Source organism: Natrix helvetica (assembly GCF_964273705.1).
Source record: "Natrix helvetica genome assembly, chromosome: 1".
NCBI classification, from domain to species: Eukaryota; Metazoa; Chordata; class Lepidosauria; order Squamata; family Natricidae; genus Natrix; species Natrix helvetica.
In genome coordinates this window covers 211,018,949-211,036,192 of record NC_138548.1, presented here as the reverse complement: position 1 = coordinate 211,036,192, position 17,244 = coordinate 211,018,949, and the positions used below count along the sequence as shown (strand labels likewise).

The 17,244-nt window shown below is 42.4% G+C and overlaps 1 protein-coding gene across 6 annotated transcripts in view; it reads right to left on the bottom strand.

Moving 5' to 3' along the window:
• ARHGEF25 (Rho guanine nucleotide exchange factor 25) overlaps positions 1 to 17,244 on the bottom strand; it is a 117,653-nt gene that overhangs the window by 5,535 nt on the left and 94,874 nt on the right. For all 6 annotated transcript variants that reach the window (XM_081939630.1, XM_081939631.1, XM_081939628.1 and 3 more), the window contains 8 exons: positions 16,547 to 16,636; positions 15,611 to 15,703; positions 12,879 to 12,929; positions 12,350 to 12,427; positions 11,766 to 11,960; positions 10,509 to 10,689; positions 1,993 to 2,213; positions 250 to 354 (listed from right to left, as the gene is read on the bottom strand). In XM_081939630.1, the coding sequence (XP_081795756.1) occupies positions 250 to 354; positions 1,993 to 2,213; positions 10,509 to 10,689; positions 11,766 to 11,960; positions 12,350 to 12,427; positions 12,879 to 12,929; positions 15,611 to 15,703; positions 16,547 to 16,636 (1,014 nt within the window). The remainder of the gene's footprint in view (positions 1 to 249; positions 355 to 1,992; positions 2,214 to 10,508; positions 10,690 to 11,765; positions 11,961 to 12,349; positions 12,428 to 12,878; positions 12,930 to 15,610; positions 15,704 to 16,546; positions 16,637 to 17,244) is intronic.

The following is a 17,244-nucleotide window of genomic DNA, read 5'->3' as shown; positions in this document are numbered from 1 at the left end:
TGTGCTTACCAAGATCCCAAAAGGGGAAGGGAAACGTTCTTTACAATTACCCTCTCCCAAGACAAAACCCTGGTTACATGCCAAAGGCCAAGGACCAGTGAGTTCGTACTGTATGTGTGGGTGCGTGCATGCAAGTAGAAACTTAAGCTCCAGCAAAAGGGAAAGGAAACAATTAATTTTTAGAGGGAAAGTCAACAGAATCAGAATAACCTGATCATTGTGATTATTCTGAACTCACCAAGAACTCACCAATTGCTGGGTTTCTTGCTGAGGGGCACTGTTGAGCTGCATATCAGGTTGCTCAGAAAGTATGTGAGAGGATTCAGGCCCTGGAGAGCTTTGGCTGTGAGATGGCTATAAGCGAAAGGTGGGATGAAGAAATTTTTTTTGAAGAGAAACATAGTACAGAAAAGCAGACCAGAAGCTGAGCATTATGGAGATGAGTGCACCATTTAACATTGGATGTAAGAAATTATCTTTAAAAGGATATGATGGTTTTCTACGCTGAAGGCATATCATAGCATTCATACCTTCACTGAAGCCATCATTAATTTAGCGCATATTTTGATCTCTGTTAAAATGGGAAAAGTGGATTCCATTAATCTAATATAGCAAATGAATCAACTGATCTCCCCGGTTAACAAAAATAAACTCCCAAATCTCTCCCTTCTATTTATGCCTATATACATGATTTAATATGCATACAAATGTAATAAATAAAAGAATCAAATAATGTTGAAAAACATATTCCTCTAACAGCAGCCAAATGATCAATGGTCAGTAAACACATAATAATCATTGTCTTAATGCCTCATAATAAATGTATTCTGGTTTTTCTACATTAATTAATGTCCACTAAAATTACCTTTTCTCAGGCCTTCTTGCCTAACAGTCTGGTGGGTAAATCAAAACTTTGCTCTATATAACTGCGTGTGTGTGCAAAGATTTTTCCCTTGTATGTTCAGTGAGTGATACTAAATAATAGTTGTTTAGTAGCAATAGCAGACAATATATTCCCTTCCCACCTGCCCTGTTCTAGTTCTTCTGATATCTCTGCCTCAAGGATGGGCCAAGCAAAAAAAAAGAAAAAAGGGTTGCTTGGAGCATGGATTTAACTCAGTCAGTCAGTCAGTCACTCATTCGTTCACTCAACAATTTTTCCTATTTCTTAACTGCCCATCTTGGGAGACCATGGAAACCAATTCTGTTCATCTGAATAACCTCTCCTTAACAAAAGAAAGAAGTCATCTCCTCCTAGATGAGCGGGAACAGAGTTAAAAAGTCCTGTTCTAGGTCTTCCTCAACCTGATTTCCTTTTCATTTGACCGTGATTCCATCCTCTCCAACCTTCAGCATTTGGATAGAGCAGATATGATTCATAGACAGAATAATATATATGCTGTACATACAGTTGTCTTGGCATGGACTCAGGAGTCCTTTGATTGTACTGAGTTGTTCAAAATAAAATGATATATGGTAGCCAAATATATTAGCATTTATGTTTTAATATTTACATAGTATCTTTCAGCATAATTATTTCTAGGACAGTTTATTTAGGAAAGAGCAATATATTAAGTAAATGGCCCCAGTTCCTCACTATTTGTTGAGCTGTTCTATTAAAAGATGGCCAGTAACCTCCTCTCCTATCTCCCCCCCCCCTTCTCCCACATCAATAATGGAAATTTTACAAAACCGCATTGATTAGGAATGGAGCAAGAAACTATTTTGTCTTTATGGCAACCGGTTCACAACATATTTCAAGCAACAGACAGGATAGAATTATCTTAATTATGAATTGCTGTTTTTATATAATGGTTATTTCAGGCATTCAAATTCTAAGTAGGCTCAGAGCTACTGCTTAATTAAATGAAATGACTGCATTGGATGTTAAGCTTTCCTCTCCAAAGTAGAAAATCTGTGTCAGCCACACACACACACCAAATTGCTATACTATCTGAGGTGAGAGCCTGACTGATGATCTTCTTGCCTTACCTCAATAGAGGGGAGGGGCTCAGGTGGGGCAGGACCAGGAAGATAAAGGGACGGCAGAGAGGCATTGTGGGCCTGGAGGCTGGATCCCTTGTTCTGATCCATGGAGGTCGAGGAGGAGGGCCGGGTAGAGCCACCTATCAGTGAGTGGTGCAGAGCCCCCGTTCGTCCTAGACTGTGGGTTTTGCTCTCTCGGCGCTGGTACTCTATGGGCGACTGTAGTGCTGGGAGGGAAAAAACACAATAGGAACAGACTTTGCTGATCAATGGGGTCAACCTGGTAACATAAAATAATGTACATTCCAAAAGAGAAGTTGTATGGTATTCACCGAGAATAACAAGAAACCCTTTCTGAACCAAGAAGTAACTTCACTGAGTAGAAGGACTACATGATGATTTACCTGTCTGAATTAGCCATCACATATTAGGCTTACCTGTGGACTAACCTCATCTACTGATTCCTCCTATGACTAATGTACTCAGGTGACTACTGGAGAGGGCGGAGACCCTGATCTTAACATCATTTTTGAATGATCATTTTGTAAACTGCTCAGAATCACTTAGGAAAAATGGGTGATATAGAAATTTGATAAATAAAATGAAATAAAATCTTTAAGTAAGATAGATTTCTAAGATACTTTAAAAATAGATTTCTTGTTGCTGGCACATTAGGTGAGATTGGGTTTATGAGGAAATTTTGGGGATAAATACGGTATAGTTTAAAATGTCATTGCCCCAGTGGTGCGTTTGTACTGGTTTTAGTACCGGTTCACCCATGTACGCTCTCTCTCTTGCGCTCGCGACACTTCAGCGCATGCACAGAAGTGTCTAGACGGGTGGGCAGAGCCTCCCGCCGCTGCCACTACCAGTTCGGTCAAACAGGGCTGAACCAGGAGCAACCCATCTCTGCATTGCCCCCAATCCAAAATAACAGAATTCTTAAAAAATCCACCCAGATTTATTTTGGTTTCCTCATCCCCTTTCTTCTTCTCCAGTTCCCTCTTCTCTGACAAGATGGAAAGTGTCTTTAGCGCCGTCAACTGTTTGTCCAAATAGGACTGCTGAGTTTTACCATTTTCAATGCCTTGTTGAATGAGCTACAACAGACAATCTACAAACCAGAGTTATTCTCAAAGCCAAGTTAGCAGCATTGCCTTCTCCTATGTCTCCTTCGAATCCTGTCATCCTTTCTTTTCTTTTCACCTTAGCAGCAATTTCAGTTTTTATTTCATGTCATTGGTTGACATCGTCCAGAGAAACAATTTCCTTTGGAGCAAATGCAATGCTTTCTTTCTTTCTTTCTTTCTTTCTTTCTTTCTTTCTTTCTTTCTTTCTTTCTTTCTTTCTTTCTTTCTTTCTTTTTCTTTTTTGGATTCTCCAAATTCTTCCTTTTTCAAACCATTTTACCACTTTCTGTAGACATGGCTTTGATTTTTTTCAACTACAACTATAGCTGTCTGGTTTGCCTTTTCAGCATGATGTTCTATTTTCTTAACAGCAGAAATTGTTGAGCATAATGTTTTTCTTCTCCTGCATCAGCTAAAGCTTTTATTAATACCTCTGCTATTGAATTAGGTCTGCATGTTCTGCAGCAACCAAAACCACAAGTATTTCTTTTTCCTCAAGTATCCAGTTGACAGCTACTCTTTTCTTAACAACAGTTTTTTCCCTCAGTTTCTGTTTCTTTAAAACATTGATTCCTCTAGACAACCTACTTTTTCCTCAGCTTCAGCCGATGTTCTAAATCAGGGATACAATTATCAAGGATATAGCTATTCAACTTAATCCTGTTGTCTCCGGGTAAGGATTTGTATTGGGCCCCATGATATCTATAATAAATGGTACAAATTGATGCTGTACAGTATTAGAGTTCTTTCAAGCAACCCTCCTTTTCATCTCCATTCACTGAGAGACTTGTCATTGGTGATACAAAAGGGTTTTAGCTTCCTAATTTGTCTGTCAAATTCAATGCAGATATTTTTTTCCTATCCACTGATTTGGTACATAAAACAGACAGGCAGCTCTGGTTTATCATTTCCTCAAATTGGGATTCTCTTATTTGTCAATCTCATAACATTTAATAATTAAAAGCCCATATTGGCATACTTCTTAAACTTTACTATTTCCCTCCCTTTTTTGGCCAATATGGGTTACCTAAAATTATAGTCTTCAGATGTTCCTCTTTTTTTAACTACAGTTATAACCCGTCCTCTATGTAACTACTCTCTGTAACTATGTAACCCATCCTCTTCTGCAACTACTGTGTATTTAAAGCAGTTTTTGAAAAAAATGTAAACCTCTTGTATATAGTTGGTTTAAAGACATTCAAAGCAGCTTATTCTTCAGAAACGTTCTATATCTCTGCCAGCTCTCCTCAAATCAAACATAGTATGGATATCATGGTTTTTGTTCCTTAAGTTCCATTAAAAACCAACAGAAAGATGCATGGATAAGTGATAAAACATAATGGTATCTTTCAGTTGAAATTTAATCTGCAATATTTCTTTTTCATAATGGTGAGCCTCTATATCTCAACGGCATTTGAATGTTTTTCTTTTATTCTCTTTTCTTTAATCTTTTTCCCCCCTCAACCTGTTCTGTTCCCTGAAAATATTTATAAATATTTCATTTATTTAACTACTTGTTTAGTCAGTAACAATCTCATATTTCTCATGCTGGTTTTATAACATAAGATCCATTTGTCCTCACATTAAAAAAAATTAAACTAGCTTTGTTTATTGTCCAGGATCTGGAATTAATTTTTGTTAAATCAAAAATCAGCCATGGTGGTGCAGTAGTTAGAATATAGTATTGAAGGCTAACTCTGTCCACAGCCAAAGTTCAATTCTCACAGGCTCAAGCCTTCCATCCTTCCGAGGTTGGTAAAACGGGGGCCAGAGGACATTAGGCTGACTCTGTAAACTGCTTAGAGAGGGCTGTAAATCACTGTGAAGTGGTATATAAGTCTAAGTGCTATTGCTATCAATGTTCTTTTTTCTTGTTGTTGTTAGTTGCGAAGTCGTGTCCGACGAATCGCAACCCCATGGACAACGTTCCTCCAAGCCTTCCTGTCCTTACCATCCTCTGGAGTCCATTTAAGCTCACGCCTACTGCTTTGGTGACTCCATCCAGCCACCTCATTCTCTGTCATCCCTTTCTTCTTTTGCCCTCAATCTTTCCCAGCATTAGGCTCTTCTCCAGTGAGTTCTTCCTTCTCATTAGTTGGCCAAAGTAGTTGAGTTTCATCTTCAGGATCTGGCCTTCTAAAGAGCAGTCAGGCGTGATCTCCTCTAGGACTGACCGGTTTGATCGCCTTGCAGTCCAAGGGACTTGCAGGAGTCTTCTGCAGCACTACAGTTCAAAGGCCTAAATTCTTTGGCGCTCAGCCTTTCTTATGGTCCAATTTTCACAGCCATACATTGCAACTGGGAAAACCATTCTTTTTTCTATGGGCCTATTTTCTCTGTTGTTTCTAATTTTCTGTGCTATCCTTTAAAATTATTTTTTTTCTCAGATTTTATTGATTCCCATCTCACTTTTTCTTAAAGCTTTTTAGCCAGATAAATTGAATTGGCAGTATACAAATTGAATAAATAAATTAACTCCTTTGGGAATCTATATTATACCGCTGACACTTTATACGCTGAGACCAAGTTTATTTGATTAGAAGTGGCAAATTTAATTTGGAAATCAAATGTTTAGCTTAAACACTTGTTATCACCAATCCAAAATAATAGGCAATTTATTATACTTAAATGATCTCCTCATCAACTATTTTCATGGCAGTGTAATATTTAGGGAAGTGCTGTCTGCCTCTCATTTATTCAGAAGGCCATTTTCTAAATAAACAACTGAAATGTTTATATCACATGACCAGAAAGATTTATAAACAATTTATAAAAATATACATTGTTTTTGGGAAGAATAACAGGCTGTTTCCACAGGCTTTGAAATAGGCATAGTATCAAGCCTTTGTAGGATTTGTCGTTGGTTATGAATTGTTTGTATGTCTATGATTTTTAATTCTTTATCATTGTTCTTACTGTTAAAAGTTGTTAGTTGCCTAGTGTCTTGTGGACTCGGGCAACTTCTAAATTTTAAAATTAAAGTAAAATATTTCCAGTGGAAAAAAAATTGGAAGTATTGAAAAAGCAACATAAGCAAACTTGCAGGTTTTGCCTTCACGTTCTGTGCAAGGAGTAGAACGGCCTCCACTTGGGATTCTGGAGCTCCCTTCCTTCAAATGTGTTTTGTGTTGTGTTTGATCTGCACAAATCAAAGCACCCCCTTCTGAGACATGTTTGTTGCTTCTTTGTTCACTTTCATTAAGACCTGATCTTATTAGAATGGAAATTGTAGACGAATTGACAAGTGGGAATCACATCTTTGAATAACACAAACCTTCCTAGGAGTAAAAAAAACCAGCAGGCAGCAAGCAAGCTGACATGGAACTGTTGCCCTGGTTCCTTACTTATTAGAATGACTCCCTGAGAAACAAGCCCAATTTCTGCCTACAGGGATCACGAAATCTCCAGAACCGTAAAGCCTACAAACTTGAAATTTGGCACGTATGTTCCTTGTGGCTTCTAGGTGCTCGGTAACAAAGGATTTTTCGAAATGACCATCAGACCATTAGTATTTCGTATATTATTTATTAACACGCTCTGAGGAGTTAGACATTCTATTCCCCTTCCCAACCTGAAAACTTGGCCGTGGTCGTGGCCAGTGCATGACTCATCCGGCCTGCTGGCTGGGAGTTTGGAGAGGAGCCTGAGGGAGAGAAGGGGATAGGAGATGTTTCTTTGGGGCAAGCCTGAGGGAGAGAAGGGGATAGGACAAAGGAGGTTTCTGTGGGGCAAGGCTGAGGGAGAGAAGGGGATATGATAGGGGAGGTTTCTGTGGGGCAAGGTTGAGGGAGAGAAGGGGATAGGATAGGGGAGGTTTCTGTGGGACAGGGTTGAGACAGAGAAGGAATAGGATACGGGAGGCTTCTGTGGGGCAAGGCTAAGGGAGAGAAGGGGAGTGGAGAGGTCGATGGTAACTACTCATTAATTTTCAAGCTGTGTCAATTTATCAAGCCCGATCACATAGTTTCATAGCGGAGCACAGGTATTCAGCTGAGAGAGAGAGAGAGAGAGAGAGAGAGAGAGAGAGAGAGAGAGAGAGATGTTTGTGTATGTGAAAGAGAGGGAGAGAGAAAGATTGAAGGTCAAGACTCAAAAGTAACAAAAAGCAAAATAATTAAGAAGGGAAGAATGAAACAGTTCCTTTGCTGATGAAACAGTACCTGGATCAAAAATATGAGACTAGGTAAAATACAAGACCAATCAATCCAAATAGAGCTGTAAGGGACCTTGGAGGTCTTCTAGTCCAACCCCCTGCTGAAGCAGGAGACCTTATACCATTTGAGCCAGGTGGCTGTCCAGTCTCTTCTTTAAAAAAAAAAACTCCAGGGAAGAAGCACCCACAACTTCAGAAGGCACTGGTTAATTGTCCTCATTGTTAGGAAGTTAGGAACCTTAATTCCAGGTTGCTTCTCTCCTTGATTCTCTCTCCATGGACCTGACTCAAATGATTCAGGGCCCGACACACGAGGGAGGACACACTCTGGACCTTGTTTTTGTCTCTGGCCAGTGGCTGAGTGATCTGGGAGGAGGGGACTTAACCATCACTCCCCTGTCATGGTCAGATCACTCACTCCTTCGTCTTGACTTCCCTGGTGCTACCTCCCGCTGCGGGGAGGCGGAACCGGAAAGTTCCAGATGGTTCCGCCCCAGGCGCCTGATGGAACCTGATAGGTTCCAGACGGAGCTTGGGCCACCTCCTGTAACCTTGACCCGCCCCCGGGTAGAGGACCTGGTAGTTGCGTGGAATAATGCAACTACCGGGGCCTTGAACCGGGTGGCGCCTTTGCAGCCTCTCCGGCGGCAACGATCCACCCTAGCCCCTTGGTTTACCGAGGAGCTAAGGGTGATGAAGTGCCGCAAGAGACGTCTAGAGAGTCGTTGGAGATCCTCTCGCTCCGAATTTGATCGAACACAGGCACGAGCCCATTTAAGGACGTACCTTGTGGCATTGAGAGTGGCCAAACGCCAATATTGTGCCACTCTCATTGCATCCGCGGAGAACCGCCCTGCCGCCCTGTTTCGGGTGTCCCGCTCCCTCTTGTTTCAGAGGCCACGGGAGGCCCCCCTACAGGGCAGGGCAGAGGAATTTGGTAAATATCTGCAGGATAAAATCGCTCAAATCCGGAGAGATTGGGTTCCTGTCAGTGATCCAATGGAGACGTCCATGGCGAGTCTTGAGGTATCGATCTGGGAGGAGTTTGACTTGGTTGCCATCGAGGATTTGGACAGATTGCGTGGACGACTGCGACCCACCACATGTTTATTGGACCCGTGCCCCTCCTGGCTTGTACTGGCATCCTGGGAGGTTACACGAGACTGGCTCCTGGGCCTAGTGAATGCTTCGCTGAGCGAGGGGTCTCTCCCGGCCGCCTTGAAAGAGGCGGTGGTGAGACCCTTGCTCAAGAAGCCTTCCCTGGACCCTTTGGAGCTGGCCAATTATCGTCCTGTCTCCAACCTTCCCTTTTTGGCGAAGGTTGTAGAGAGTGTGGTGGCCTACCAGTTTCCACGACATCTGGAGGAAAATGATTATCTAGACCCGCGCCAGTCCGGCTTCCGCCCCGGTCACAGCACGGAGACGGCCTTGGTCGCGTTGGTGGATGATCTCTGGAGGGCCAGAGACAGAGGTTGTTCCTCTATCCTGGTCCTATTAGACCTCTCAGCGGCTTTTGATACCATCGACCATGGTATCCTGCTGCGCCGGCTGGAGGGGTTGGGGGTCCGGGGCACCGTTTTGCGGTGGTTCGGCTCCTACCTTTCTGACCGGACGCAGCGTGTGTTGGCAGGAGAAGAGAGGTCGACCCTACGCCCCCTTACTTGTGGGGTGCCACAGGGGTTGGTCCTCTCGCCACTCCTCTTCAACACATATATGAAGCCGCTGGGTGAGATCATCCGTGGTTTCGGGGTGGGATACCATCTGTATGCTGATGATACTCAGCTGTACTTTTCCACCCCGAACCACCCCAACGAGGCCATCGAAGTGATGTCCCGGTGTGTGGAAGCCGTACGGATCTGGATGGATGACAACCGACTCAAGCTCAACCCCTCCAAGACGGAGTGGCTGTGGGTGCCAGCTCCCCGGTTCAGCCAATTAATTCCATCATTGGCCATTGGGGGCGTTCAACTTGCCCCCGTGGAGCGGGCGCGCAATTTGGGCGTCCTCCTGGATGCCCGGCTGTCCATGGATGACCATGTGACAGCCGTGGCAAGGGGGGCGTTCCACAAGGTTCGCCTGGTGCGTCAATTGCGCCCCCTACTGGACCGGGACGCCTTACGCACAGTCACTCATGTGCTGGTGACGTCTCGCTTGGACTACTGTAACGCTCTCTACATGGGGCTTCCCTTGAAATGCACCCGGAGGCTACAGTTGGTCCAGAACGCAGCCGCGCGGGTAATTATGGGGAGTACTAGGTACTCCCATGTGACACCGTTCCTGCGCGAGCTGCACTGGCTTCCTGTGGTCTATCGGGTGCGTTTCAAGGTTTTGATAATAATCTTTAAAGCGCTCCATGGCTCAGGACCTAGTTACTTGCGGGATCGTATTCTGCCCCATACATCCCTGCGACCAATCCGCTCGCACAGAGAGGGCCTCCTCCAGGTGCCGTCCACTAGACAGTGTCGGGGGGCGGCGCCTAGGAGTAGAGCCTTCTCTGTGGCGGGCCCAGCCCTGTGGAATGACCTCCCTCCGGATATTAGGAATACCTCTGACCTCCGCTCCTTTCGTATTAAGCTTAAGACCCACCTTTTCCAAGCAGCTGGCCTGGCTCAACTTTGATCTAACCATATCGCTCCTGACGGGTTTTTACTGGGTATTTTAATTATATTTAATTATCTAGGGGTTTTTAAATACTGTATTTTAATTGTTTTATTTATCAGCCGACCTCCTCCTTGTGTATGTCTCGGTATATGTCTCTGTTATATGTTTGTTCTGTCCACATATTTATTTCATATGTTTCATTGTACGCCGCCCCGAGTCCTTCGGGAGAGGGTGCGGCTAAGAAATAAATATTTATTATTATTATTATTATTATTGATTAGTTTCCATTCATTGTTTCTTGCCCTGCCCTCTGGTGCTTTGGAAAAGAAATTGACCCCCTCCTCTTTGTGGCAGCTTCTCAAATACTGGAATACTGTTATCATGTCCCGCTCAATCCTTCTTTTCTCTAGACTAGACAAACCCAAATTGTGCAACCATTCTTCATATGTTTTAGTCTCCGGGCCTTTAAACCAAACTACATCATAATCTGTAAAAGCCAAAACTGATTATTTTAAAGCCTCTGATTCAAATTCAAATTTGAAAATGTTCTTCTTAACTATGAATTACATCCCAAGGCAATTTCTGATAGGAACATTTGAATGGCCAAAGTTGGTAGGTAGCTATGTTTTTACTCTTACCATTAAGGAAGTCACGTTGTGTCTCCAAGATGAGGTTGATGTCAGTCACCCAGGCCTGGGCAATTTCCGGTGTTGCTGCCTGCAGTACATAACGGATGGTGCCCCGTTCTGCGCCACGAGAGATCAGTGCAAATTTGCAGGGATCATTGTCCACACAAGGCTCCAGGCCCAAAGAGCTTACCTGGAAGAGAAATTGATCAAGTGGATCAGCCTAGAGTTGTGACTGCAACTGAGGCAGGTTACACACTTGATTAAATAAATAAAGATAATGAAGTTGTCATTTCCCATGCAACAATGCTAAAAAGCAAGAAAATTATATGAATAAAATAGAGAGAGTAAGATACTCAGCAATCAAGCAAATTCAAGCCTTTACTTATTTTCTGAGAATAGATTTAGACCAGAGGTAGTCAACCTTTTTATACCTACCGCCCACTTTTGTATCTCCGTTAGTAGTAAAATTTTCTAACCGCCCAGCGGTTCCACAGTAATGGTGATTTATAAAGTAGGGAAGTAACTTTACTTTATACAATTTATAAAGCAGAGTTACAGCAAACCCCTACCGCCCACCATGAAAGCTGGAAAGCCCACTAGTGGGCGGTAGGGACCAGGTTGACTACCACTGATTTAGATTTACGGTAGCTTATTCCAATTCATAAAACATAAAACACGTGCCATACAGTAATCTATTGCAAGGTTTAAAGTACTGTATTACAACCCCAGCATCAGCATCTTTTTATTTTTTGGCTGCCCGTACAGAAATTGTATGGCTTTCCGGTTATAAGATTGTAACCTGAAGCAAACAGAAATTACATTCATTGATTGGCGTAAGACAGGGGAGTCAAACTCTCGTTGTCACGGCTTTGTCATGTGACATATCGCGACTTCCCCCCCCCTTCACTAAACCAAGCATAGGCGTGGCCAGCGTGTGACGTATCCGGCCCACGAGCCGCAAGTTTGACAGATATGGCGTAAGGCATGGAAATCAAACAAATATTAATTTTTTCCATTAGATTTGCTGCACTGTTTACTCCATAGGTTCTATTTATTGTTGCACACATATTCTCAAATTGCAGCCATAAGTCCAGATAACTGCGTACATACAAGATAATATCAAATTTACTATGTGGTAGTATGGTATACAAATGCACAAGGCAGAAAGATGGGGCACCCAACTTTGGATACGGCATATTTCCATTGTAAAGTCTTTTATGAGTAAGTGCCAGATGTATTAATTCCCCACTATTAGCTCTGGAATACCTTGATGCTGCTCTTAAAGGCATATGTTGGGGCAGCATATGGACCACGCCTTCGCTCCAGGGTCTCACTTAGGATGAGAATTTGCTCAAAGAGAAAGATGCGGCGCTCACGAGCCCGGGCCAGGATCCCGCCTGCCTGCTCTATCACCCAAAAAGTGTTCTGCTGCAGCAGCTTCCCTTGTGAAGTCAGCTTCCCCTAAAGAAAAAAAAAAAGTAAACTGCAATTTATCCAACTGTCTAAATGACATCAAATTACTCTACTATGAGAGCTCAATGTTAGTATGGTCTAGCTCATCCTTATAGTACTGCTCTATGCCAAAGATTTCCCCCCCACCAAAATGGTAACTTTCCTTGTCCTATATTTTAAGCTCGCATTCCTAAGTAAATTTGTATAGAAGTTGAGATCCTTCAGAAATAAAAAGTTAAAACCCCTCCTTGAAGATACACAACCTTCCTATCACTGTAAAATTGAAGTGATGATAGAGGGTTCGGGGGTGGGGGTGGAAAAAGAGAATTGTTTCAATACTGAGCCAGTTAATCAGAAAAATCAGAGCTAAGAATGTCCAATCAATCCTCAAAATTTACCTCAAAGCCTTGAAGACGTCCCACATTCATCATGTCATTGCAGCGTTTGGGAACAAAGCACATAACATCTACAGCTTTCTGAAATTCAAATGTAGAGAATGATGCTAGAAAAGATGTACTGGATTCGCCAAGCCTGATGCCTCTGGAAATATCAATTTCAGGGATTATCAGTGAGTTATAATAAAACTGTTAACCTTTTATTCCACATCTTAAACCAGAAAGGCGAGGGTAAACTGAGGGGGGGGAAATAACAAAATAAGATCTGCTAGTCATATAGAAGGCTTTACTGGCCTGAGATCTAAAGATACAGTGCATCAAATGTACAATAACTGACATACGATATGGATTCCCCATCTGCCAATCTTCCCTGTCAAATCTGTAAATGCTGGGTGGCATTCTAACCGACCCACATGATATCTCAATTGACCCATGTGACTGTAATTCTTTGTTCAAAAGCAATAGTGTACTATCAAGATCATTACATAGGAACAGTGGCTCTATTATAGCTCCCATTGGTTTCATCTCCTACCTCCAGCTGTTCTGTGTCCTTCCCAGCTTTGCTATAATACTTCAGGAAATCCTGGAGACAGCAAGAGAAAGAAGAAAGGGAAAGAATAAATGTTTTTATAAGGGAGAGAAAGAGAGCAAGATGAGCTAGTTTATGGTGAGTGAATAAACTCAGTGCCATCTACTGTTACCATTGTTCTATAATTACCATTGTTACCATTACCAAGTTACCATTGTTCTATGACAGGGGTGTCAAACTCGATTTCATTGAGGGCCGCATGAGGGTTGTGTTTGATTTTGGGGAGCCTGGGTGGGTGAGGCCAGGGGGGGCATGGCCAGCTTGGCATCACTCATGTTGGGGGCACCTGTGGTAGCCCAAGCTCTCTGCCAGTGAAAACAGGCTCCCAAGCTCTGTTTTCGGCTGCGCCAGTCTCCTGCAGCCCTCTGCCAGTGAAAACGGAGCTCGGAGGGCCGCACGCAGCCCTCCCGAGCTCTGCTTTTGCTGGCAGAGGCGCTGCTGGCTGGTCCTTTGCTGTTTCCAGGGCAGATATAAGCGCGGGCCTAATTTGGCCCTAGGCCTTGAGTTTGACACTGCTGTTCTATGACTTCAAATATGTTGGGAGTATAACTCTGACTGTTTTGCACTCAGGATCTACTGAACCCATAATCCTCTCACAGCATGACCTCTGATGAAAGCTACAGTCCAACACATCTGAAGGCCACCAAACGTGGCAAGAGTGACATAAACTCCAACCTCCTTGTAGAAGAGGCAAGTCATGACTTAAAACTAAATTGTATCCCATCCAAAGACAGCTGGCAGCATCAGAGCCATTACAAAAATCTCACCGCTGAGTATTTTGTTTGCATAAAGGCCAACATTCCCATTAGGCAGGAATCTATAACTGGATCAATTTCCTAACTTTTATATCAGCTACATGAACGTACATTTGTGTACGTTCAAGAACTGTGCAGAGGTAACGCCATTTGGAGCAACAGTATTGAGGGTTGTTTTTTTTTACATCTGAGTGCCGGTTTTTCAAATCATAATCATACTCATCTTGAAATTTCAAATTAAAATTCTAAAGTTTTTTTTAAATTGCAAGTTTGTGTATAAACACTATTGGACTACTGTAAGAGAAAATATCATTCTTTCAAAGCATCCCTCTCCCTAAATTATGTTCCCAGGGACCTGGGAAACACTAAAACCTGTTAGCTTTGCCATAAAATGCTCAAAAACCTGAGTGATATCAATAGAGTTAGAAGATACTAAAAGATTAAAAAGACTCAGGGAAGTAAAACCATTAGAAGAAAACTTATAAATACTGCCTTTCTTTTCTCAAATACATCATTGTCTTTATAGTACTGCTCTCATTACCTCATCTAGCCCACAATTGACAATTGCTACACCCAAACAAATGCATGTGTACTGTTATATTCAATCACATCTACATTCTAATTTGCACAGCTTTCTTTAGTGGAATTGTATCACTACCCTTTCTAGCTTTGTTTATTACAGTACCAGAGGCAACAAAAGCAATCCTGCTTCAACAAAACTATGTGCTGGCTTCAGTGGTAGGTTGCAGGTGGTACGCCCCGGTACGGGCATACCAGATCTTGCCCGGAGCACTGGATACCGTTCTTCCCTGCCTTTCATTTAATTTGACGATCTTTACACTGCAATATAGGAACATTGCTATTTTAAGCTAAATGAACAGTTTTTCCTTGCTCCCCTTTCCATGGCCCTACAGAGAAATGTAGGCGCGAACAACCTGTTCCCTATTGCTTTGCTACAATTGCATCATTGGAACTACAAAAGTATCATAAAGGGGGGGGGGGAAACCCCCCAGAAAGGATCTGCATTAGTGTCAAAGGAAATAATGCAAGCATTTGGAGAAGCAAAGGCAAGGCATAAGGACCAATGATTAGGAATCGAGCTCTAAAAGAAAAAAGGCAAGTACTGATACAGTAGTACCCACAGGAGCCAATCAACAGAGCAGGAGACTGTGAGTTTATTTATTTATTACATGTTTAAACCACCCATCTTCCTCACAGAAGGAGTGAAACCTTAAAGCATGAAAGCTAGTTGGATGACTTTGGGCCAATCACTCTCTCAGCCCAACCGACCTATAAGGTGGTGGTTGTGGGAAAATTAGGAATATTAGGTAGGTTGGCTGCCTTGAGTGACTTATTAAAAAAATAATAAAGATGAGATTAAAAAATATTTAAAAAGGCTAATTGGAACTTGGAGTGGCCCTTGTCTAGAGTAGAATTTCTGAAGTGACATTAAGAAACAAATAGCTTTAGGCTGCAGGGTGGAATCACCCCTCAGCCTGAATCATTGTTTTCACTCTGGGGGATTAGATAGAAATAACGTCCAGTAGGGGGTGAGAGAACACCACCAGATGGAAGAGCCACTCCTTTTGTGACATTTCGCTGGCCTACTGCCCTAGAGAAAATCCAGATGTTGTTAGGAGCTCCTTTTCACCAACTGCTCCCCTCTGGATTCTACAACGGCTACCTCCAACCTGGTACCATCCAGATGGGCATTCATGTCATTAACAGGGAGTTAAGGCAATTGGCGTTTCAGCCATCTGGAGAGTAACAGGCTAGGGAAGCTTGCTCTTTAAAGATCAGCAGGAAATACGTGTATAGATTCCTTCCTTGCTGGATTTGCCTTCGGCTTTGGAGATCTTTGGAGATCAGGCTTTTTGCCCTTAGATTTTGAGATCAACAATCCACTTTCTGCTTCAGCACCTTGAGCAGCAGTTGGTATTTCATGATCCGCTGTACGGGCTTGATAAGTAAGTCATTGAGCTGCAGGCGATGCCCCAATTCCTGCTTCAGTTCCTGGAAAAGAGAAAATGATGTACAGCCAAGTCTGTAAAAAATGTGTGGGAGATTGACTGCGCATGCTATACAGACACCGCACAAAATGTGACATGCTTTAAAAAGGACACCTGCAAGTGAAAGATGAGTATTAGAGACTTGGGAAAGCAAGATGGGACCAATATATATATATATATATCTAACATTTAAAAGCAGCTTCACAGGCTTACATATTCAGAATGGAGCTTAGCATAGAAGAATATTTGCAGTCTTTTATTCTTTATCTCCGAGCAGAAGGACCCCAGGGATAGAAAATTCATCATTCTTTCAAAAGACTTTTCCTTCCTACCCCTTAGCTCAAGGGCAGGTATTTCTGAGAAAAAAGACAAATCTGAAGCCTGGGGCCAGTCAACAGCTGCTCATCTACCCCTTATGCCAATTTAAAGAGTTAATACAGGCAACCTCTGATGGTACATGGCTTTTAAAGTCTCCCTCAACCGGGAGTTCTCACCTCAATTACGGCTAACAGATGCCAGGAGTTATTCCCATGGGTTTTGCAAATCATTGCCTACCCACATTAAGAGGAATGTGTGGTAGTATGCAAGAAGAGGCAGATGTGTTGGGTGGCAATGGCTTCATACAAATGCTTCTCCTCAAGATGGGAGCTTCTAGGTGACAGGACCAAAAGAGGTTGCCAGGTACCCTGGAGTTCATCTGCGTTGGCTGAGAAAGGGGCACACAACAGCACAAAATCAAGGGTCCCTTATGCCGGCAGGAGATGAGTCAGACACAAGCAAGTTATGTGGTAGAGGCTGAGGGCAGGAAGAAAGAACAAAGCAGCAGTCAAGGCACATAGTCCCTTACCTCAAAGTAAGTGTCAATAAACTCAGAAACAATATGCTCAGATTTGGGTTTGTTCTGACAGTAAACAACATACATGTGCAAACGGCGCTCCTAGAATACAACAGGGAAACAGTTCAATGGAAAACTTTGGATACAATTTAACAACATGTACCTTAAAGAGCCAGGTCCAAACCTCCTGAGCCATTTATACAAGTTACTAGTTCTGATGAAAATCTTGTTTTATGGCACATGCTGTCTTTGCCTCTGGGGCATTTTTTTATTGTTTCATCGTTATCTATGCTTAAACCAGCATTTGTTTCTATAATGCTTCCAATAATGCTTGGGGAAACTCAGAATTAGCTTCTTCTAGCAGATTATAAGTAAGGGCAGGTATAATTTTCATAGCTTGTAGTTCACAGCTTGTAGTTGTAATCATTGAATATGCATACTTACTAAGAAATAAATGTATTTTTTTCTGATTGTGTATATGTGTGTGCGTATGTATATATACATATACATATATACACATATACTTCACATGTATTTGGGATCAGACCTTGTTTTGTTGAATGATTACAGTCAATTTTGTGGATTTATAGCAGCTTATTTTGTGGAATTACTACAGTTAAATAGTAGACTAAGAAAAACATCTCATTTTAGCAACGTTTCCTTTTACAAAGGAGAACTATGGGTTAATCATGGTAATTCATTGGGGCAAC